This window comes from Capricornis sumatraensis, chromosome 8 (genome assembly GCF_032405125.1).
Source record: "Capricornis sumatraensis isolate serow.1 chromosome 8, serow.2, whole genome shotgun sequence".
NCBI classification, from domain to species: domain Eukaryota; kingdom Metazoa; phylum Chordata; class Mammalia; order Artiodactyla; family Bovidae; genus Capricornis; species Capricornis sumatraensis.
The window spans coordinates 10736310-10757467 of NC_091076.1; the positions used below are offsets into that span (position 1 = coordinate 10736310).

Here is a 21158-nt window from a genome sequence, read left to right on the forward strand (position 1 = left end):
TCCTGTGGCTGGGAAGCCCTGCACTCTGCCTAGGAGGGAAATGTGGGGACTGTCTTATCCTTAGAATTGAGGGCTTCCTGTGGACAGGAAGGGACTGAGCCTGCCCTCTTCTGCGGCTTCTAGAGTAAACTCCTTAGGAACCCACACCAGTGAAGTCTGTCCCAGGGCCAGTCCCCTCCTCTGAGTGTAGCCAGGGACCCTTGAAAGGCTCAGCTTGTCCCTAAGGCGGCTCCTTCTAACCCAGGCCGGGCAGCAGTAGGTCCGTGGGGTGTGGCTAGTGGGAGGGGCTACCGCGTCCTGTTCCCAGGCCTGAAGCTACGAGGGATAATGGGGTACAGAGCATCTGTCAGGCTCAGGGGCTCCAATGGTCCTAGCCCCACAGATGACCCCATCCTCCCCCCACCCCCACCCTGCCCCAGAACAATTTTAAGAAGACAGGAAGCAAGCTCAGATACAAAGCAGTATTTATACATTTATTTATATACGTATATTTATTTCAGAAAAGAACAGGGGACAGGAAGCAAGCAGGCCTGGGGCCGCTTCCCTCTGCCCCCTCGAGTCAGAGTTGATACGATAAATACGAGTCAGCTCAGGGGAAGGGTGGCGGGGGGCAGTTATGTGGGAGGGAGGGGGTGCGCTATGCACATGCAGGCTTTCTTGGAGGCTGTAACGTGGACAGGGGCACTTGTGCATTGAGAGGCCCTATATACAGCTTGAAGCTTGGGGAGATTAGCCCAATGGCTACAGGGGTAAATGCCAAACGGGAGAGAGGAAGGGAGGGGTGGGTTGCTGGACCACGGGTAGGGGATAGAGCCAAGACACCCGCTCAGCAGCACCCGCTGGGCAGCTGTCAGCCTCCAGCAGGTGGCCCACTGGCCTTTCCTGAAACCCTTTTGCCTCCCTGGGCTTAAGGCAACTTTGGTCCAAGGTTGACCCCCCCGCCCACCCCCCCACCTTGAGCAGCTTGGAGCCCCACTTGGCCCCAGCCTCCACACAGAGGACCCCCTCCCCAGGCATGGAAACACCCAGCTGCTAACCAGATTGGGGCAATGCTGTGTCCAAGTGGCTCCAGGGGGCAGTGGAGGGTCACTTTCCAGTTTAAGCACTTTTAACTCCAGTTAAGGGGCTGTGGTCCAAGAAAACTACAGCCCCACTGAGGAAGCCCAGAATCCTGCCACAAGGGGCAAGGCTCAGCAGGTTCACGGCATTTAGGGAGGATCCCCGCAGTGGGGGGAGAACAGTAGTGCTAAGTAAGCTCAGCCACCTGTGTGGTGTGGTGAACTGAAAGTTGCTCAGTCGTACCCGACTGATCCCATGGACTACACAGTCCAAGGAATTCTCCAGGCCAGAATCCTGGGGTGGGTAGCCATTCCCTTCTCCAGGGCATCTTCCAAACCCAGGGACTGAACCCAGGTCTCCCACATTACAGGTGGATTCTTTACTAGCTGAGCCACCAGGGAAGCCCAAGAATACTGGAGTGGGTAGCTATCCCTTTCCCAGCGGACCTTCCTGATCGAGGAATCGAACGGGGGGGTCTCCTGCATTGCAGGCGGATTCTTTACCAGCTGAGCTACCAGGGGAGCAGTGGTGTGGGGAACCGTCTAATTCCTACGTCAGAAGAAGGGTGTGGAATCCCACTGTGGAGGGGCTGGGAGGTGCGGTATCCTGGCTACCCCCCATCTCGCCAGTGTGGACAAGTGCACATGTCTGTAGCAGGATGGGGCCCATGGTTCCTAGGCTTCTTTAGGATTCAGGTCTCCCCTGAAAGGCTCCCACTCAGCTGAGAACGAGAGGCAGGAGGGGCAAGGCCTGGCTCCCAAAGAGGCGGCAGAACATCACCAGGCGAGGACGGCAGTTCCGTCCACATTTCTGAACCCTCAGCAGACACTGCGCAGTGATTTCCAGTCCTTCCATGAGCCTGGCTGTGGCCTCAGAAGGCTCTAGATAGCCACTAAGAAAGGTTAATGTTGGCATTTGAGATAAGACTTTAGTAACCCAAATTCACTGCTCTGCTCCAGAGAGGATGGGCAGAACTGGGGCCTACTGCTGAGCACAGGGCCCCCAGCCTGGCAGGCCGAGCCCAGCATGGGGCCCTTGACCTGGGAAGGTGAGGCCACCAGCAGACAGGAGAGGGTGTCTCAAGGCTCCCAGGGACGGATCAGAGCCAGGGCCCTGCCTTTCAAGAGTCCGCCAGAGCTCTGGCCCACTTGGGACTCTCCATCTCCATTCTACTCCTGCCCTGGTTTAAGTGCATTTTAGTAACTACTTCATTAATAACAGCAAAAGCTATTTGCATCCACTCATCCACCAGCCAAGACCAGCCTGCTGCCTTGCAGGGATTCCTGCTCCTCTGCTCAGACCAGTGGAAGCTCCCTGGAGCCCAGGCTGTGTGACTGCACAGGGAACTTCCCTTTGGGATACTCCAGGTTCTAGGATCCAAGGCTTACCTGGCCCACCGGCCCCACCCCTGGTTCAGTCAGGCACTGAGTATATAGAAGGCACATGGTCAATCGCCAGCCCATCCAGGGCTGGCTTCAGCTGCCCTGGGAGCTCTTGGAGCCAAGCTCTTCCAGGGAGAAGAGACCTCCTGGGCCACGCTTAAAGCTTAGAAGTCCGAGTCCAGTAACAGTCAAACCCTAAAACATCTGCTCCCTAACCCTTCCCAGGGAGCAGCTTTGAGAGAGGGCTGTCCTCCCTCCACCGACTCTTGACTCAGCCAGGTCTCTGAGGGCTCATGCCAAGTCCCCGCCAGTACCAAAGGCGGACAGGTCCTCTCCCCAAAGAGGGATGGCTCCCAGTGGCAGAAGGGGAGGCGGGGAGGGTGGGCTCTGGACAGAGTCACAGCTTCCCCCGCCTCTGGGGCACCTGACATCACCAGGCCTGCATTGGCCATGTCTGGATGGACGTGAATTGGGCCCAGCAGTTCTCTCTCCAGCTCTGTCCGTGGTGTGGGGGTGCCGCCAGCGGGAACAGCAGCTCCAGCGTGAGGACTTCCAGTTTCACCAGGCATGGGGAGGGCCAGGCCGGCTCAGTCTCCAAAGAAGTGCCAGCGGCGGGCTCCAGTGTAACACCATTTCATCCAGTGTGGCAGGGGCACCTGGGAACCCCCGGGCCCTGGTGTGGCACTGCCTCCAGAGGGCAGCTCAGTCACACAGGCGGTAGAAGTGGAAGTAGTAGTCCGTGGCCAGCTGGCCTGGGGCCTCCGCACTGCAGTTGGCCTGACCCTGGGTGGAAGGGCAGGGGGAACCCGAGAAGTGGCTCCAGGGTCGGGCAGGAGGCAGTCCCCCTGCTGACGTCATCGCCTGACTCTGCCCCAGGTCCCACTGTGCGCTTTTCAACCCCCCCCCGCCCACTTCTCCCCCAAGCCCCACACTGAATGTCTTGGGGAGGCGGGGTGCCCTGCTCACCAGCAATGCCACCCGGAAGTGGTAGGTGAATCTGCGGAAGGACAGGATGGTTACTGGCCACTGGTGGGAGGTGCCCTGGGGAGGGAGGGGGAGAGGGGTCAGGACAGCGGCACGGCCCCCACCCTCATCCGGTCCCAACCTGCATCCCTCGCCAGGGCCATCGCAGCCCCGGGCTCTCTAGCAGGTTTTACAAAGGAAAGTGCAAGTCGCTCAGTCGTGTCCAACTCTGTGACCCCATGGACTATACAGTCCAAGGAATTATCCAGGCCAGAATACTGGAGTGGGAAGCCTTTCCCTTCTCCAGGGGATCTTCCCAACCCAGGGATCAAACCCAGGTCTCTCACATTGCAGGCAGATTCTTTACCAACTGAGCCACAAGAGGGGAGAAGCAGAAATCGGGAGAGGCTGGACGGCACAAGTTCTGCTTTGGGGAGCAGCAGGGGCCACCATCTGCATGCTCTGCCCGGCACTGAGGGCCCCCGGCCTCCTGTCTCACTGCCTTTCCTCTCACCACTGTGCTCCGGGCCCATGGAAGCGTCTCACTAAGCTCATCCTGGCTACACGCCGCTGAGGAGGTGCTGCTTACGGATGAGGACACTGCTGAGTTATCTGCCTAAACTCCCACGGCGACATGTGGCCAAGCTGGGGCTCAACCCTCTCTGCTCTCCCCTGTCTGCCGGGCCCCGGGGCCTGAGCCTCTTTAGGGCTTTCAGCACTCCATCCTCTACGCCAGCTACTTCTGCACCTCTTTTCTCGTTGGTGAGGGACTGCATTCTTGGAAGGCGAGGTCTTTTTTTACCCCATGTCTGGCTCCCCTCAGCTGGGCCCAGCCCAGGGCCAGGGACAGGGGAGGCCCCGAGAAATATTGATTGAATAAACACGCGAGTCGGCGAGGAGAAACTGCCTTAACTTGTGCTGAGCGTCATGTGGCCAGAGAGGAGCTGGACGGTGACTGGGTCCCAGCCGCCTGGTTCCCAGACCACGAGGCAGCCCTCTCCACGCAGCCCAAGACCTTCCAAAGTCACAGATGGGACCGAGTCACCGCCCACCCCCCCCCCAAGCCTGAGGTCCAGCCTCCTTCCCGGCTCCTCTGAGGCATGACCCTCACCGTGCTTCCAATTCTGCCGGCACGTCATGCTCGCCCTGGTGGCCCGGCCGCTGTACACGCTGTTCCCTGACTCCTGGGACACTGTCCCCTTTCCTTTCCCCGGCTGATCCCACATCGTCCTTCAGGTCTCGTCTTAATGAAGCATGACCTGCAGGCAGGTGCCCTGACCCTGCGACCCGACAAGATCAGCTCTCCCTGCTGGGCTCCCAGGACCCCCTCTGTCTCCTCCATTGTGCTCACCCCAGGCTAGGCCTTGGGCAGGGCAGGGCCGGGAGACACTCGCCATGGAGGGGTGCGTGCACACGCCCTCCCTGGGGCACAAAGGCCCAGGTCCCAAAGGGTCCCTTGTGGAGACGCCTTTGCTCTAACCCTGGCTCCCGCTCCTCGCCTACTTGGGGGCTCAGTTGTGCCGGGGAGAGGAAGCTCCAGGCTGGCTGGAGTAGCCTCCTACCTGAGTGTCCTGGTGGGCGTGAAGGCTCTGTACAATTCCCCCCTCTTCACACGGCTCCTCCTTTGACATCAGGCTGCACAGCACCACGGACACGGGGGACGAGGAGCTGGGGAAGGCCCAGTCAGTGGGGAGTTGGGGTTCCGAGCTCCTCCACCCCAGCCCCCTCCCAGCCAGCCCTCCACTCGGCCTCCCTCTCCCCACAGAAGCCAGCCACTGAATCCTCTCAGCCAGTCGACGAGGCACAGCCATCAAGGCCCTCGATGGCTACAAACCCCTTCCCAACCCCCGTCCCACACGCTCTTCACAGCCCATTTCACAGATGAGGAACTGAGGCCCGGAGACTGCTGGGTCACACAGCCAGTGAAGCACGGAGCGGGCAGGAGAGCCAGCAGCCCCCTCGGCTGCCCCCCACCTCCCCCAGGTCACCGGGACCACCACACCCCCATCCCCCATGCTGGCACTCACGTCATCTGCAGGGTCAGGCGGAGGTGCAGGGGGGTGCTGCTGCTAACAGGGATGTGGTAGGTGACGTTTCCAGGCCTGAAAGGGCCAAGCTGGCTCCTCAGCCCAAGGGCACCCTGCCATCCCACCCCTAATGCCCATCAATTCCTCAGCCCCCAGACTAGAGGGGAGCCTTTTGAGGGCCTGGAAGGGGCTGCCCCGCCTTGTAAGGGAACTTCCTCCCTGAGGGGAGCAAGATCTTGTCCCTCTGGCCTCATGTCACCCGAAGGAACCCGTCCTGGTGGGGGTGTAGGGAGGCAGCCAAACCCACCTGCAGGCATCCTCTGAAGCACAGTACTGGGAAGTAATGGGCATCGAATTCTCCAGCACCTGGATGGAGGTCAGGAATGGCACTGGGTCTGCAAGGAGAGAGGCTGTTGGGGCAGGAAGGAGGGTGACAAGTCAGGACACAAATGTCATTCACACTTTAGCATGAATAGATTTCAGGTTATTCTTTCCAGCTCCCACTTGGACTGAGGTCGCACCACCACCTTCCCCAGCAGCCCCAGGACTCCCCAGTTCCCGTGAGCCTGAGGTCTGCCTCCCTGACGGACCCAGAACACCCAGGAGCAGGGATGGGTCTTCCACACCCCCGGCCAGGAGCATCCAGGAGCCCACTCTTTAGCACTCTGCTCCTGACTGCACACATTTCTCCCCAACTTGGGGCTCAGGGATGTCAAGTTGGTAGCTTGAGATCAACCGTGGTAGGAGTATTCCCACACACAAGTCAGAGCCCCGCTGTCCTTCAGAGACTCAACTTCCATGTCACCTCCTTCAGGGACACCTCCCCTGATGAATCCCCACCTCAGTCCAGATTCCGTGCCCTCCCCAGTCGCCAAGCCACCTCTCTGTCCCCTCAGGACAGGTGAGGGGAGCCTCGCCACACTGCTGTTCGTGTCTGTAAGCCCTTGGGGGCAGGGCCCATCTGTCTCCATCACCCCCGGGTGCCCTGTACAGAGCCAGCCATAGAGCAGGGACCCAGGAAATGGTGCCTGGCGAGCATCTACCTCGTGGGGTTTCCCCATCACTTTGAACTTCAATCTCAGCAAAGCAGTTTCAAAGCTTTTTTTTTTTTTTCTTTAAGCCACAAAACCCATCAAATGAAAGTTGATGAGGAGGCCCAGTACCTAGAGCCAGAGGTGCCTGGTTGAAACCAGGAAGGTTCTCAGCCTCCCCTTCCACCTCCTAGGCAGCCTGGGGTGGAGGGTGGGGGAAGTTCGGAGACACCCAGTTTGAAAATGAATACAGTAAAGGGTTCTCTAGCTTTGCTAAAACCAAAAGTTTGAGGTTTGGAAAACTGGGGGAGGGACCACAGCACCCTCCTTGCCCTGGCAGGGTGACACAGAAGGAGCCAGGCAGACACGGGATCAAATTCCATCTCTGCCGCTAACAGACTATGATCCTAGGAAGTCACTTCACCCAAGTTTCCATCTCCTTGTGTGAACAAGGGGGATGATTCTGTTCTCACGGGAGTGTTCTGAGGATTAACCAAGGCCATCGATACAAGGCTACAGAATCAGCGTGGCCTGATTCCTGGGGCTCAGTCATATTCAGTGAATGTGGACTGACAACTCTGCACCCAGAGAGTCTGGTGATGGGCTGAACTGGGCAGAGGGTCAGGCAGGTACCTGACTGGCTCTGGGCCTGCGTGGGCTGAGCAGGGCTCAGGCCAGGCTCGGGAACCGCTCGGCGGCCCCGGCCATGGAGACCGAGGCTGGGGCCATTCTTGGCTTTGCCCTGGCCCCCAGGGAAGGGGACCACAGGGCTGGCCATGGGGTTCGAGCTCTTTGGATGCTTGAAGTAGCCAATGCCATTGGCTGACAGGCCCCAGGACTTGGCTCTGATGTTGGTGACGGGCAGCAGGGCCATCTGGCTGGGGCCTGTGGAGAGAGACAGGCTCAGGCTGAGAGGAGGGCATGGGCAACCTCCTATCCAGCTGTCTCAAGGGCCCCACGGGGCTCCAGGTCACTCCCTTCTGTCTCTTGGTCTCAGTCTTTTTCCAGAACCTTATTTGGGTTCCAGGAGATCAAACCCTCCCACTAATGGGTCTTTGGGGCCTTTCTTAGGCCTCATGTAAAAACCCCTCAAGCCAAACCCTGGGCCCCAGGTGAGCCATACCTGAGCGGTTGGTGGAGGGGCTGGGACTAGGGCTGAGACCACTACCAGGATTAAAGCTGGGGCCCAGACCAGGGTCGGTGGAGGGGGTGGGGCTGGGCGAGGAGCAGCAAATGACCGGGCAGGGGTGGGTAGAGCAGAGGTCCAAGGTGCGGAGCGCTGGAGCTGGGGCTGAGTGGGTCGGGCCAGTGGTACCTGAGGAAACCAGAGGCTGTATGAGCCAGAGGGGTCAGCACAGCCCCCCGCCCAGGACACACCCACTGCTCCCCGTCCTACCCCCTGCAAACCCACCCCCGGCACGCACCCAGCAGCAGAGAGGGCTGTGGGCCCAGCACCCCAGTGGTCACAGGGGACTGTCGGAGCTGAGTGGTCCCAAAGCTCTGGCTGGACCTGCTGGGGAAGGGTGGGCTGAGCTCAGAGGGGCTGGGCGAGCCTGGGCTGGGAGTCGCAGAGAAGCGGGAGGGATGCGAGGAGGTGGACAGGGAAGGCAGAAAGGAGGCAGCGGGGAGAGGGCTTGGTCCAGACACGTACCATGGGCACATGGCCTCGCTCCCCCCAGGGTGCTGGGGCCGGAGCAGGGCCAGAAGACAGGAAGTAGACACGGCAAAAGAGCTAAGGGGTGGCAGAGAGGAAACGGGGGCAGGCACGGGGAGGAGAGAGAGAGAAGACACGGTCAGAGATGGCCCAAGGGCTGAGGGTGACAGTGGGCAGAAGAGCCCAAGGCCCCACCCTGGCCCTCCTTCCCCCACCCCCTGCTCTGACCTGGGCCCTGCAGAGGCCCAGCTACCTGGAGAAGCACTGAGCAGGCCAGGGAGCAATACCAGCTTCAGCAGGACAGCGAAGCAGCTGCTCCCCCCCCAAACCAGGGGACCTTCTGACCCCACCACCGCTCCCCCCACAAACCCCCAGCGGGGTCAGATCTTGAGGTGGAACCCCCTTTACAGGAGACATTTTCCAGGGCTCCTCTGACCCTGGCCGCCCACCCAAGCCCCACCTGGCCTGGTGACAGCTGGTAGCCAGGCCTCCAGGGACATACCCATCACTTTCCACCAGATCCTCCTCGGTGCGCAGGCTCAGCACATACAGTGTGGACATGGACACCACGCTGGGAGCCGCAGAAAAGGGCCGTCGTTAGAGCCGGAGCCACGGCCCAGTGCCCTCTCCCCAGGATTGGGGCCTGTGGCTTTTGGTCCCAGGGGACAGGCTCCCAAAGGGATGGGTCTCCCCAGTCCCAGGGGGAGGAGGAGACAGGATGAGGCAGCCCCCCGCTCCTTCCCCGAGAGCTCAGCCACTTCATCTCCCAGGCCACGGCCTCCTGCTCCCCGAGGCCTGGGCCTGCGGGCAGCCCGACGCCCCGAGCCGGCCACCCCCAGAGTCTGGAGGACCAGTCACCTGAAGGCCATGACGACCACCAGGGCCACTATGGTTCCCTGCAGGAAGCGCTGGCTGATGCAGGCCTGGTCTGGGACCACAGACGATGACTGAGGACCAAGAGGAAAGGGGACAAAGGCCCAGACTTAGGGAGCCTGCGGTCTTGCCCACCATGGGCTCTGTTGGAGGTGGGGGACATCTCCCCATCCCCGCAGCGGACAGAGGGAGAGGGAGGAGGAACCGGGAGCTGGGGGAGCTAGAGGGTTGGCAAGGGAGAGACGAGGAAGTGCTTCCAGTCAGTGAACTGGGAGAGGCACCAGCTGGAAAGGCTCCATGAGGACGGGGAGGCCCCAGTGCAGCCTGCCCCCCATCCTGCCCACCCTCACCTTGCTGGCCACCTTGGGGGGCCTCTTCTTGTGGGGGACGCTGCCCGCCCGGCTGAACTGGCTCCCTGCATGGCTACAGCAAGAGGACCAGGTCAGAGGTGCCCGTGGGAAGGGGGTCAGGCCCTCCCCCAGCCTGCGCCCCCACCTGAAGGCGCCCGAGCTGCCGGTGGACTTGAGGCTGTCGAGACGCCGTAGCTTGGCCAGCTTGTGGCTCCAGCGCTCCAGCTCATCGATGCGCGTCTCCAGGTTGTCCGTCAGCTTGCACAGCTCCTTCACAGCACCCACGTTCTCCATGAAGATGCGCTCCTGCCGCGGGGAATGGCCAGTGTTGAGGGCACAGTCAGCCCCTGGGAGGCCCAGGCCCATGCGGGAGCAGAAGGGAGCCCTCGAAGCCCCACCAGGCCAGCCTCACCTCTCGTCCAGCCTCAGCTCCCCCAGCTCCCTGTTCCTGCCTCTGACACCATCCCACCTCTCCACCTTTCCCCACCCGTGGACAGAACTCTGTGGTCCTCAGAGCCTCCCGCCTCCATCTCCCCCTCTGATGGACACAGTGTCTGAGACTTCAGCAGAGGCCAAGACCTAGGGCATGCTCACTGGCACCCAGCCTCGTGCCAGGAAACTTACAAACATCATCCTCAACAAACCACGTACGTGTTTAAACTTTGCCATAACCCTATGACAGAGGATGAGATGGCTGGATAGCATCACCGACTCAATGGACATGAATTTGAGCAAACTCTGGGAGATGGTGAAGGACAGGGAAGCCTGATATGCTGCAGTCCACGGGTCACAAAGAGTCGGACGTGACTGAGCAACCGAACAACAAAACACCAAGAGACGTTCTCAGCTGTAACGACTGTTTCCCTCCTTTTGCAGGAGAGGAGGCTGACTCTCAGGAGGTTCCTCTTGCCCTTGATCACACAGCCACAGATGGGCCAAATCCTCATCTCCCACCTCCCCCTCTCCCTGTGGGGTGGGGAGGGGGCTCTAGAAGCAGCATGAGAGAAGACTGGGTTGAGGGGATGCTCCGACTCTCTGCACTTCAGTGCCCTGTCTCTGTGCGAGGGGCTGCTGAATGCCCTCCAGCTGGTCCACCCTTCTGCCTTTTGGGCTCCTTCCAGTTCCCCCACCCAGAGACCTTGTTCACCACCAGGAAGTTCTCTATAGTTTTCCCATTGGCAAAGACCACATCTCCTGTGTCCTTCACGGCCTCGGGCAGGATCTCCTTCACCTCCTGAGCGATGACACCTGGGGAGGGACAAACCAAGTGTGTTGGAGGGAAAACTGCCCACGGCACCATAATGTAGGCAGGGGCTGGGACTGGTGAGGGTGAAATTCTGGGAGCTAGAGATCTGAGATCCAGGGAGCCTTGGAGCGGGGTGGCAGTTCCAGGGATCAAGGTGTGGGGTTCCGAGGGGTAGGTGTGGGTAGGGGCAGATTCTCGGAAGGACGGACCACAAGGGAAAGGGGACAGAGATCCAGGAGAATAAAGGCAAGATTCATCCAGGGAACAGAGGAGCAGGGATCCCGGGACCACAAGTGCCGGACTTCCAATGTCAAAGTGCAGGGGCTCCAGGTGAAAGGGCAGGTCTCCCAGAGGGCCAGGAATCCCAGGGGCGGGGTTCCGTGAGTCGAGGGAAGGGGTTCTTGGAAGCAGAGTTTCCAGAGGACAGGGACAGGGGCGGGGTTACCAGATGCCAGATCCCAGCCCCTAGGTCTTTACCCGTTTCTGGCGCCGCGGCTTCGATGCCGGCAGTGGCGGCAAACTCCGGCTTGTACCTGTAGTGCACCAGCCGCATGCGCGAAATCCTCTTCAGCTGCTCGGTGGTGTCCACCTGCGCGGGAGCCAGGGCCCAACTGAACCCCTCCCCTCCTGGGCCCGTCCGGTGGCAGGAGTGTGGAAGGGGTAGACCCTGCTACCACCAGTGTGGCGGAATCCAGAGACCCAGGGCCAGCCTCCTCGAAGGCCTTTTCCTGAAGCCCCGCCCCTAGTAGCCCCGCCCACAAGATAACCCCGCCCCAGCCCGCCCCTGCCATATTCTCCTCCCCGCTCATGGAGTCCCCGCCCCCGACCCTGCCCCCACCTCCTGCACGTGCTCCTTGGCCCGCAGGTCGGAGGGGTGCATGAGCGAGCCCATGACCTTGACGTTGCCGTGCACCACCAGCGCCTCATCGGGCCGGTCCGTGTTGATGCCCACACGGCCATGGTGGAAGACCGTGTCCGGCACCTGCGCCCGCTGCCACAGCACCTCGCTGTCACTCTCAAACTGGCCTGGATTGGAGGCCTGGCAGGAGATGGGGCTGGATCAGTCCTGGGGGTTGGGGAACGCGCAGCGCCCTGGGAAAGGGCGAAACCCCACAGCCACCCCTCCAGCTCCAGCCGGAGCTCCTCACAGCCCCATGCCCAGCTTAAACTGTCCTCCCATGGCTGCAACTTTCAGGAAAGCCACCAACCGGGTCCTGGCCACCTCTACACTTCATTGTGAAGGAGACACTGGCCCTGAGAGGGTGGGAACCTTGCCCAGGGCCACACAGGATCAGCACTCCAGCTCCTGACCCCTGAGGACCCTGTATTTCTCCTGGGTGCTGTTTCTCCCAGGTCTGGGGAGGACTCTCAGCCCCTTGCGGGGAGGTGGCCCTCACCCGGACGATGATGCGCTCTGAGATCTGGGCGGCCAGTGTGTAGTTCTGATTTTGTGCGTGGGCTTGGAGGGCCACCACCAGCATGAAGTACCTGGACACAAGAGGGTCTCAGAGGTGCCTAGAGTCCCACCCCATTCCCCTCCCACCTCCACCAGCCTTCCTGGGTCAGATGTACAGTGCACTTGGTCATCTCCCCCAGGCTCCGGGCACCCTGGAGGAGAGCATGACCACCCCACCCTACAGAGGAGGGCCTTCCCACGCGGCTTTAGTGGTAAAGAACCCGCCTGCCCATGCAGGAGACAGAGAGATGTGGGTTCGATCTCTGGGTTGGGAAGACCCCCTGGAGGAAGGAATGGCAACCCACTCCAGTATTCTTGTCTGGAGAATCCCCATGGACAGAGGAGCCTGGGGTGGGAGGTGGGGGCTACGGTCCATGGGATCGCACAGAGTCAGACACGACTGAAGAGACGAAGCACGCACTACAGAGAAGGAACCTGAGTCTCCACTAGGGGGCGGAAACAGCTAGGAAGCCAGCTTCCGCTCTCCGATCCGTAAGTGGTAAAGGGCTCTGAAACCCAGGTCCCTCATGTGGGAAGTGGGTCAATCTCTGGGACTCCGTTTCTGGCATGCTATGCGCGGGCGGGGGCGGGGGTGGAGTGGGGGAGACACCCTCCACCCCCTGGTCTTCAGAAATGGAGGGGCTCCGGGGCAGGGGCGCAGCCCGCTCACCTCTGGTCGGGGTTGGGCTTGCCCTTCTTGCGCATGTTGTTGGCGGTGGTCTCGCTGAAGTGCAGCCTCCCCACAGTCACTTTCGTGACCTGTTCGGGGGGCAGATTGACCCTGCAGAGGAGGGGCAGGGGACTCAGGGGCCAGGGAAGAGGGGCTGCGGAGAGCCAGGCCACCAGGGGCCCCGGGGTCAGGAATGTGTGGGAGGGGCACGTTGTGGGTGCCTTTGGCCCTCCTTGGCTCCTGCCAGCGGAGCCCTCCTGGGGACCTCCCCGGCCGCGGCTCAGGCACTCACGTGACGGGGTTGAAGGGCCGCTTGCTTCGGTCCGACTGCGACTGCTCGATGTTGATGGACTGGTTCAGGGCCTCCAGCTGGGGGAGGAGCAGAGGCCAAGGGCACCTCAGGGCCTAGGGTCTCCCCACCTGGTCCTGCCCTCCTCAGCCTCTCAGCCCAGGCCCAGCCCAGCGGGAGCTCCTGGGGAAACTGAGGCCCACCCTCCCCTTGGCCCACAGACTCCTGTGCCTTCTCCTATACCGCCGCGCCCCCCCATGAGCCCACACCCACACCACTCTCCCACCTACGTGCACACACAAGCACACACACACAGGCAACTTCGCTGGCCACCAATTCACACCCACTCACTCCACTCATCTCCAAGTACACATCCCAAATCAGCCTCCACAAACACCTATGCGTGCATGCTAAGTCGCTTCAGCCCTGTCTGACTCTGCGACCCCAAGGACTGTGGCCCAGCAGGCTACTCTGTCCATGGGATTCTCCAGGCAAGTGGGTAGCCATTCCCTTCTCCAGGGGATCTTCCTGACCCAGGGATCGAACCCATGTCTCCTGCGGCTCCTGCCCTGCAGATTCTTCACTGCTGAGCCACCGAGAAGCCTATCCACAAACACCCAGTCACACCCAAAAGCACACTCCCGAGAACCCATCCCACTCCCAGGCCTCTCAAGCCCTCCAGAGCACAGGCTGAGCCACGGCAATGCCAGGCCCCACTCATGACATGGAAGGAGACACACGCAGCCAGGCCATCAGGGAGCTCGTGGGCTCAAAATCAACCACCACCATCGTGGAGGTGCTGGACAGTGAGGGGCCTCAAGTCAAAACGGGCCTCAGGGCAGGTGTCCCAGAGGAGGCAGCAGAGTGAACGGTGAAGGTCAAGGAGCGGTCAGCCAGGGGAGGAGGCAGGCAGTGGGGTTCAGAGTGCGTCCCAGAGAAGGAGCCGCCTGGGGGGGAGGCAGGGGCTGTGACTGGGCCCAGCAAACCAGGGCCGGGGTGAGGATGGGGTCCCGAAAGCCTCTGCTGCCTCAGCCTAGCAGTCAGGGCCTTGCTCAGGTGGATGGGGGAGATGGGGGCCTGGAGGCCTTAAATGGGGAATGTTGGGCCCACCTGTGTCTCAGGTGGAACAGAAGTCCGGCTGTGGGTGGTCAGATAAAGAGGGGGCTGGCCTGGTCTGGGCAGAGGTGCGGGGAGGAGAGGAAGGGACCAGGTTGTGGAAAGTTCCAGGAGAGAGAGCGGGGCCTAGTGCATGGTGAGAGGTGGGCAAGCAGGTCCCAGATTCATGGCTTGGGTAACCAGGGCCCCGGAGCCCCATTCCCAGAGAGGAGAGCCTGGGGAGGGCGAGTTTGCAGGGAGTTCATTTTGGGATGCTATACCGAGGCAGCTGACAGCAGGGTCAGGAGCGGGGTCCTGGCTGGGCACACAGACTTGGGGTCACAGGGTAGAGAAGGAAACAGGAAGCAGAACTGAGCAGAGGGCTGGGGGCATGACCCTTCAGGGGCGGGCACGGGGGTTCAGGTGGGAAGGGGGCTGGACTCAGCCCCCAGGAGTCTCCTCAGGACACACTCACCTGGCCCCAGGCTCGTTCGGCTCCCCCGGCCTGCTGCCCACCCTCACTGCCGAGCCCCAGACCTGCCTTCACTCCGTGCAGCTTCAGGTAGAAGCAGTCCAGGGGCTTGAGGCCTTCGGGCGTCTTGACGTACTTGGGCTCGCCCAGCATGCCGATGTACGCCGTCACCTGGAAGTGGTTCTTCTTCTGGCACACGAAGGCGTCGTCGCCCACCGAAAAGTTGAAGCCCTTATCGGCGTCCACGCGGTAAGTGAGCATGGGCCTGGGGGCAGGCGAGGACACTCGACCGAGGGCCCCCAGCCAGGCCTGCCTCACCTGTCCTGTCTGTGGCCCGTGTCCCCAAGCCAACTTCCTACCTGGTGCCCCCACCCTCAAACCTCTCTCAGGATTGCTCCCACTTCTCAGAAATGGAAACTGAGCCCCCCAGGAGGATCTGAGCTCTGGTGTGACAATGCCTCGGCCAATATTCCTCCCTTATATGCCTGGGACCACTGCGCCCCGGTGATGGGGGAGGCTGGGCAAGACCCTAGGACAGGAGTGAGCTCCTGATGAGGGGGCCTGACAGCCCCTCATCACACTTGGCTTCTTCCCAGAACACTGGCCGAAGGCCCCCTCCCTCCAGGGAGACAGGGTGAGAGGGGATGCGTCTGTGGAGCCTCACTGTGCCTGACAGCTGGTTGCCATGGAAACGGTGGAACCAGGCGCCGGCTCTGCACGGGCCCAGCCCCTGCCCACCAGCTTGCTCAAGCCCCTAGACATCTTCATCCTGACTCCTACCCGGTGGGGAGGGGGCTCTCTGGGCAGCCTGGACTCAGCCTCAGTTTACCAATCTGTTGCTGGGAAGGTGTTCTTGGTCTAGGCTCTTTGGGGGATCTCCAGGGGGTAGGACACGGGGAGACTGTTGGCCTGCCTTCCCCCAGGTCCCCAGGCACAAGCAGTGCCCCCGATGCCCAGGCCTGCCTGGAGGAAGCTGGGCAGGGAGAGTGTTTCCAAACTTGGAGAGGCCTTTGGGCCTGGCTAACATCTACGGGAAGATGCAGGGCTCACTGCTTCTCCCTCCCTGGGCTCCGCTCATCTGCCTGACCACCCAGGAAACACCCAGAAAGTGCCCGTACCACACTGGGATGGACCTCAGGTGCCAACTTCCTGGCCTTGAGATCTGGGGTGGCAGGGCTGACCTGAGAAGAATGGCTGTAGGAATGGGGGGTCCTCACCAGGCCATAGGGCTGGACATCCAAAGACCTCTCCCCGACACCTAGATAGGGTCTCAAAGGATCCTTTAGCCACTACGTTAGTTGGACAGCTCCTTGCCCCAGCCCTGAGGGCTTCGCTAACAACCCCACAAAGCCTGGGACCCCCAACTCCAGGATGCTGAACTAGCTGTGAGAAGGCAAGTCCCAGACACCCTGCCCAGTCCCAGCAAGGTCCAAAGTGAGCTGATGGTGAGCCATGCTCTCACCCCTCGCTGGCCTTCCGTGGGAGTGAGGGGAGTGAGGGGAGTGGTCCCAGAGTGCTCCTGGCTGGGTCCCAGGAAGCTGAATCCGCATGGGTGGGTGCTGGAGCAGAGCTAGGAATGCTGGGGCAGCCTCTGACCCGTCCTCCCCCACCCACTGGCCCCTGCCCTGCAGGGAGGGGGCTTGCTGGAAGGGCCTCCCTGACACTCAGCTTCCGGCTACCTTCCTGGAATGCAGGAGGAGGGGGGAGGGGGAGGAGGAGCCAGAAAACACCCCTCTCCACCCACTGCTGCCAGACTCGCCCCCACTGGCCCCTCCCTGGCTGACACCACCTTCTTAAGGAGGCCTCGGGCTGGCTCAGGACTCAAGAGCCCTGAGTGGCAGCCCTAGCTCTGCCCTGAGCCTGCTCTTCTGTGAAAGGGGACTGTCTTGTTCTGAGGGTGCTTCCAGCCCTGCTCTAGGATCCTGAAGCCAGGGCTGGGGTTACCCAGATGGCATGACCAGGAGGGATGGGTGGTGGTGGTGGTTTAGTTGCTAAGTCGTGTCCGACTCTTTTGTGACCCCATGGTTGGTAGCCCGCCAGGCTCCTCTGTCCATGGGATTTTCTAGGCAAGGATACCAGAGTGGATTGTCATTTCCTTCTCCAGGGGATCTTCCCGACCCAAGGATGGAACCCGGGTCTCCTGCGTTGGCAGGCGGATTCTTTACCGAGGGAAGGGGCACGAAGCACTCACAGCTCCTTGTAGTTAGCGTCGTACAGTGTCGCCCATTTGTTCTGCTGATGCGGTTGCCACTTGATGGACTGGTAGTTGGGGTCCAGGTAGGAGCCACTGAGGCTGTCACTGTCCTGCAGGAGACCTGGCGGGGAGAGGGAATGGCCATGGGCCCCGAGCCCCGGGCCCCACCTCCCCAACTCAAAAGCCTGAGCAGGCCAGCCGTGTACCTGGTGAGGGGGCACCTGGTGGATGCCAAGGGGGTGTCTGGACCCGGGCAATGCTGAGGGGCAGGGAGCCAGGCCCAGGTGAGAGCGGGCCCTGGGGAGGCCAGGGTGGGGAAGGGGCTCGCGCTGGGTGTGGGGGCAGGGCCGTCACAGTCCCAGGCTCCTGTTTGATCATTCCGTTCAGCATCTGGGCATTGAGGGTGTTGGGAGGTGATTCCGAGTGCTTCCTCTTCTTGGCGGGGTGTTGGGGGAGCCTGGGGGATACAGGTGTGCGTCATGGGGGGACCAGTGCCCCCCCGACCTGTCCCACTGGGCAGTACCCCCGCTCCCCTCTCTGCCCTGTTCCAGCAGGATATGCCCAGCCCAGTGGACACCTCCTGCAGGAAGCCCCGTCTTTACCACCTCTGTGCTCTCCCATCGTGCTGTGCTATCATCCTGTGTCTGTCCCTCCTCACTGCTCCCCAGGCTGTGGAATCCAGCAGGGCAGGGCCACACCGGACTCGCCCGTGTGTCCCCATCACACCCGGCAACTGGCCTGGTGCACCAAGTGCTCAGAATCGTTGGTGGAATGAGTGAGTCTGTCCCTTCCCTGTGGGGTCATTCTCAGCATCACCCGTTATAGTGAGGGCTCTTTGGAGAGCAGCCTCCAGAAACAAGCCAGAGGGCTTGGACCACCAAGGCTGGGAGAGTTTCCTGGAAAAGGGGCTGACGATTTGCGGGGGGCTACACAGCACCCCTTCCCCTTCTGGTTTACAAAAAGCTTTGCCAGTGGAATCTTTCCTTGAATGAAATCTTTCACGAAATCTCAAATGTCCAAAACTGATAAAAAGATAATTCTGCAGCTGGAGTCAGAGCGGAAGTAGTTCTGGGTCTACACCTAGAACCTCCTCAGAAAACTGTGGACTCTGTGTGGTTAGAAAGTCACTGCTGTGTGGGTAAGAGCACTGGCCCAGGTTCAGGCTGTGGCTCTGCCCCTTTCTACCTCTGTGACCTGGGCAAGCATCCCCTCCTTGCCCCCACCAGCCCATCTCTCCACCCCTGAGGAGGCTGCCCGGCTCTTACTCAGCTCCGTGTTGCTGGAGCAGCTGGTGGAGCATCTGGGACTGCTGGCCATGGTGGAGGTCGGTGGGCACCAGCCCCTGCCCCATGGCGGCGTAGGGGGGCATCGGAGGCTCGGCCTTCATGTACAGGTCCCGCTGCAGGACGGGGTAGTGCGGTGGGGGCGGCGGGGGCGGTGGGGGGCCTGGCAGGTGGGCTGGAGGTGGGGGCGGGTGCTCCAGGCGGGAAGGCACCCCCACATGGCACAGGGTCTCGGGGGTAATGGTGCGCAGGAGATGGGGGTCTGTGGGAGAGAGGGGGCAGGGGGTGGACATTAGGTTTCCAGGCACCAGCTCTCCTTGGGGCAGGGTCTCCTCATACCCACCCCCTCCTGAGCCCAGCCTGGGGGCTGCCCTCCCACCCATCCCACTGGGAGGAGGCTGGGCAGCCCAATCCCACTGCAAGCCTGGGCGGGGAGGCTAGACCCTGTCCAGGGGGTAGGCAGCCTTTCACCCCATCGAAGCCCTCTTCTTCCCCGGGCTGGGCCTGGCCCAGCTCCCCGGGGAGGACCCACGTCCCAAGGCTCTCTCCCAAGCCCCTCGCAGGTCTGCTCCTCCTCTGGGCTTCAGGAAGGAGTCTCCTGGGACCCCCAGTGCAGTCCTACAGCAGGGAGGTGGGCCCCTCCTCCCTCCGGCAGCCCCTCTACCAGGCTCCCAGGGGCCAGCCCCCCAGCATGAGGGGGGGAAGCCCCAGCTCCCTTTGTTCCCCAGGAGGCATTCCAGAGATGTTTCTGGTAAGATAAACAGAACTCTTGACCCCTCTCTGGGCCGTGGGGAGAAGGCTGCCTGCCATCCTTCTGCTCTTGGCCACCTGGGGGCCGCGGCAGTCCTGAGCACACCCCGAGGCGCGGTGGGCCCAGCCAGCTGCACCCAGGCTGCCTCCCCCAGCCATCCACTCACCGCTGAAGGGTGCGTCCATGATGGCGCAGGCGGGCAGGCGGGTGGCATCACCGGCAGGGACACTTGCTCAGAGGCCGGGCAGGCTCCCCACCCGCCCACGGGGAAACAATAGCCAGCGCCGGGGAGTATTTGACCAGCGATAATCTGGGCCTGTTGGGCGGCCACTGGCCCCCCACCCCCACCCCCGGCTCGCTCCCTCCCTCCCGATAAGGCCGCCCCAACCACTTGCCCAAACCCCAGAGGGGGAGGGCGGTGCCCGCCGGACTCACCATTCACCTGCTGGGGGGAGTAGGCCTCGGAGCCCGAGTCTGGGGGAGAGTCTGGCAGGGTGCTGTGGAGAAGAGGGAAGGGCTGTTGGCTGGGCCACGGGACCCCTGCCTCCCAGTCGGGCAGCACTTCTGCAGGGCAGGGTCCCAGAGACCCAGGGGCTGGAGGCCTTGAGGTCTCCTCCCCACTCCATTAGAGGCATTTCTCTTCACCAGCCCCCTGGGGGTGCCCGGCAGGGCCCGGGGCTGAGTTGCAGGTGGGGGGCCTTGGGCTCCCACCCCGCATCCCCTCAGACGTACAGGGCACTAGAGGGGCCTGTCCCTGGTTCAGGGATTCAAGGACTCCCTCCCCAGATCCAAGGGCCAGGCCAGCTCTTTTCTTCCTGCACCCACTGAAGCCCCACTTCCTGGAAACTCTAGGGGGCCTAGGGGGCTGGGCCTGGGAAACGTCAGTGGGTCACCGGAGGGGCTGCCCTGCCATGGGCAGGTGTGGGCTGGGCAGGGAGCCAGCTTGCCAGGCCTGCACTCATAGGCTTTGTGTTATCAGTGGTTTGGGCGAGCAAGAACAAACTCCACTCTGAGAGGTCAGCACGTCCTCCATGAACCCTGCGCTCGCCTGGACAGGAAGGCGGGCAGGGGGCTGGCTCTCTGGCCATCGTGGCCCCCACATCTGGGAAGACTGCCCTCCATCAGGCCCAGGCAGCATCTGAGGCAGCCCAGTCACTGCAGACACGGCCCTGGGCTAACTGAGGGTCCCCAAGGTCCTCTGGACAAGCCACCCCCCACCGGCTTCCCCAGGCCCCGTGGGTGAGGATGACAGGAAAAAGTGATGGGGACCGGGTCCTTGCTGTGGCCCTCATGGCCCGGTGGGCGGACCGGGGCCTCTCCAGCTCCGTGTCTGTCTCCCCGCCTGCTGCCTGCACTGCCCCGACAGTGGTCTTGTGTAAAGGCCCTTCTCTCTCTCTAGCCCCTGCAAACTCACATGCCAAGTCCACAGGACCTTGCCTTCTTCCTCCTAACTCCTCACAGCACTCGAGTTGCTGATTTACTGATTACTAACTCCCTCCTCAGCTAGACCCCCTGCAGGAGAGACAGGCCTGCCTTGTTTTCCACCTAGAACAGGGCCTGGCAGGGGTGGGGCAGTGGGAGCCGCCTGGGGCCCACGGAGTGTCTGTGTGGCTCTGGACACGTGCTTTCTTTCCCTGGGAAATGGCTTCAGTGGGCCATCCGAATCCTGCTGTGAGGGAGACCGGGCTCTACGCACAGGCTGGCTGGCGTTGGGGTCCCCCAGGAGCTGGCTACTGGGGCAGTTGATGAGCTCACATAGAGGCCTGGGGTACAGCAGCGGGCACCCAGCAGACGCTTGTTAGGTGGTGTTAGTTCTCTTCCCTCCCTGCCCTTCAGGGTCTGCAGCTTTAGGACAGCGTCTTGGCCTGAAGCGGCCAGCTGCCTTCTGCTGCTATGGCTCACCCTTGCCTGGCTTCCCCCCTATAAGCCAGGACATGGCCACTGTCCCCCAGTACTTCCTCTGGGCTTCCTTCCCCAATTCCCACAGTCACATGATGGGGCGGAAGCATTTGGGGCTCCCTTTACAGCTGGGGCTGCTGAGGCCCTAACCGAGGTTGAGGGTCAGTACCCGGAAGAATGGGCTTTCCTGGTGGCTCAGCTGGTAAAGAATCCGCCTGCAATCCCACAAGGCTGGGAATAGTGGAGCTGGAGACGGAGCCTGGCTGTCTGACGGGCGTCGTGCTCCCAGCACCCCACTATCCTTCCACTCAGAGACGGGGTCCCCTGCCTCCTGCCTCAGCCTGAGGGGGACCCAGAACTTTCTCTGAGCACCTCTGCAGGGCTTGGCAAACCCATGTTCCCCGCCTCTACGTGGGCTGGGCGGGTGGTTGCCTGGAACCTTGGGTCACAGCTGGGCCCAGGCT

At 61.8% G+C, this 21158-nt stretch overlaps 1 protein-coding gene across 1 annotated transcript in view; it reads right to left on the minus strand.

Moving 5' to 3' along the window:
• Positions 1-1023: 1023 nt before the first annotated feature.
• The window catches only part of MYRF (myelin regulatory factor), a 30815-nt gene continuing 10680 nt past the window's right edge, over positions 1024-21158 (minus strand). The window contains exons 4-26 of the mRNA XM_068976652.1: positions 19231-19292; positions 18027-18306; positions 16968-17218; positions 16759-16882; positions 14637-14832; positions 13004-13080; positions 12712-12822; positions 11983-12073; positions 11424-11624; positions 11063-11174; positions 10478-10587; positions 9485-9645; positions 9340-9412; positions 8975-9063; positions 8619-8687; positions 7887-7975; positions 7586-7777; positions 7096-7347; positions 5739-5826; positions 5432-5506; positions 4967-5072; positions 3408-3482; positions 1024-3224 (exon numbers count right to left, since the gene is read on the minus strand). Of these exons, the coding sequence (XP_068832753.1) occupies positions 3144-3224; positions 3408-3482; positions 4967-5072; positions 5432-5506; positions 5739-5826; positions 7096-7347; positions 7586-7777; positions 7887-7975; positions 8619-8687; positions 8975-9063; positions 9340-9412; positions 9485-9645; positions 10478-10587; positions 11063-11174; positions 11424-11624; positions 11983-12073; positions 12712-12822; positions 13004-13080; positions 14637-14832; positions 16759-16882; positions 16968-17218; positions 18027-18306; positions 19231-19292 (2965 nt within the window). The 3' untranslated portion in view covers positions 1024-3143. The remainder of the gene's footprint in view (positions 3225-3407; positions 3483-4966; positions 5073-5431; positions 5507-5738; positions 5827-7095; positions 7348-7585; positions 7778-7886; positions 7976-8618; positions 8688-8974; positions 9064-9339; positions 9413-9484; positions 9646-10477; positions 10588-11062; positions 11175-11423; positions 11625-11982; positions 12074-12711; positions 12823-13003; positions 13081-14636; positions 14833-16758; positions 16883-16967; positions 17219-18026; positions 18307-19230; positions 19293-21158) is intronic.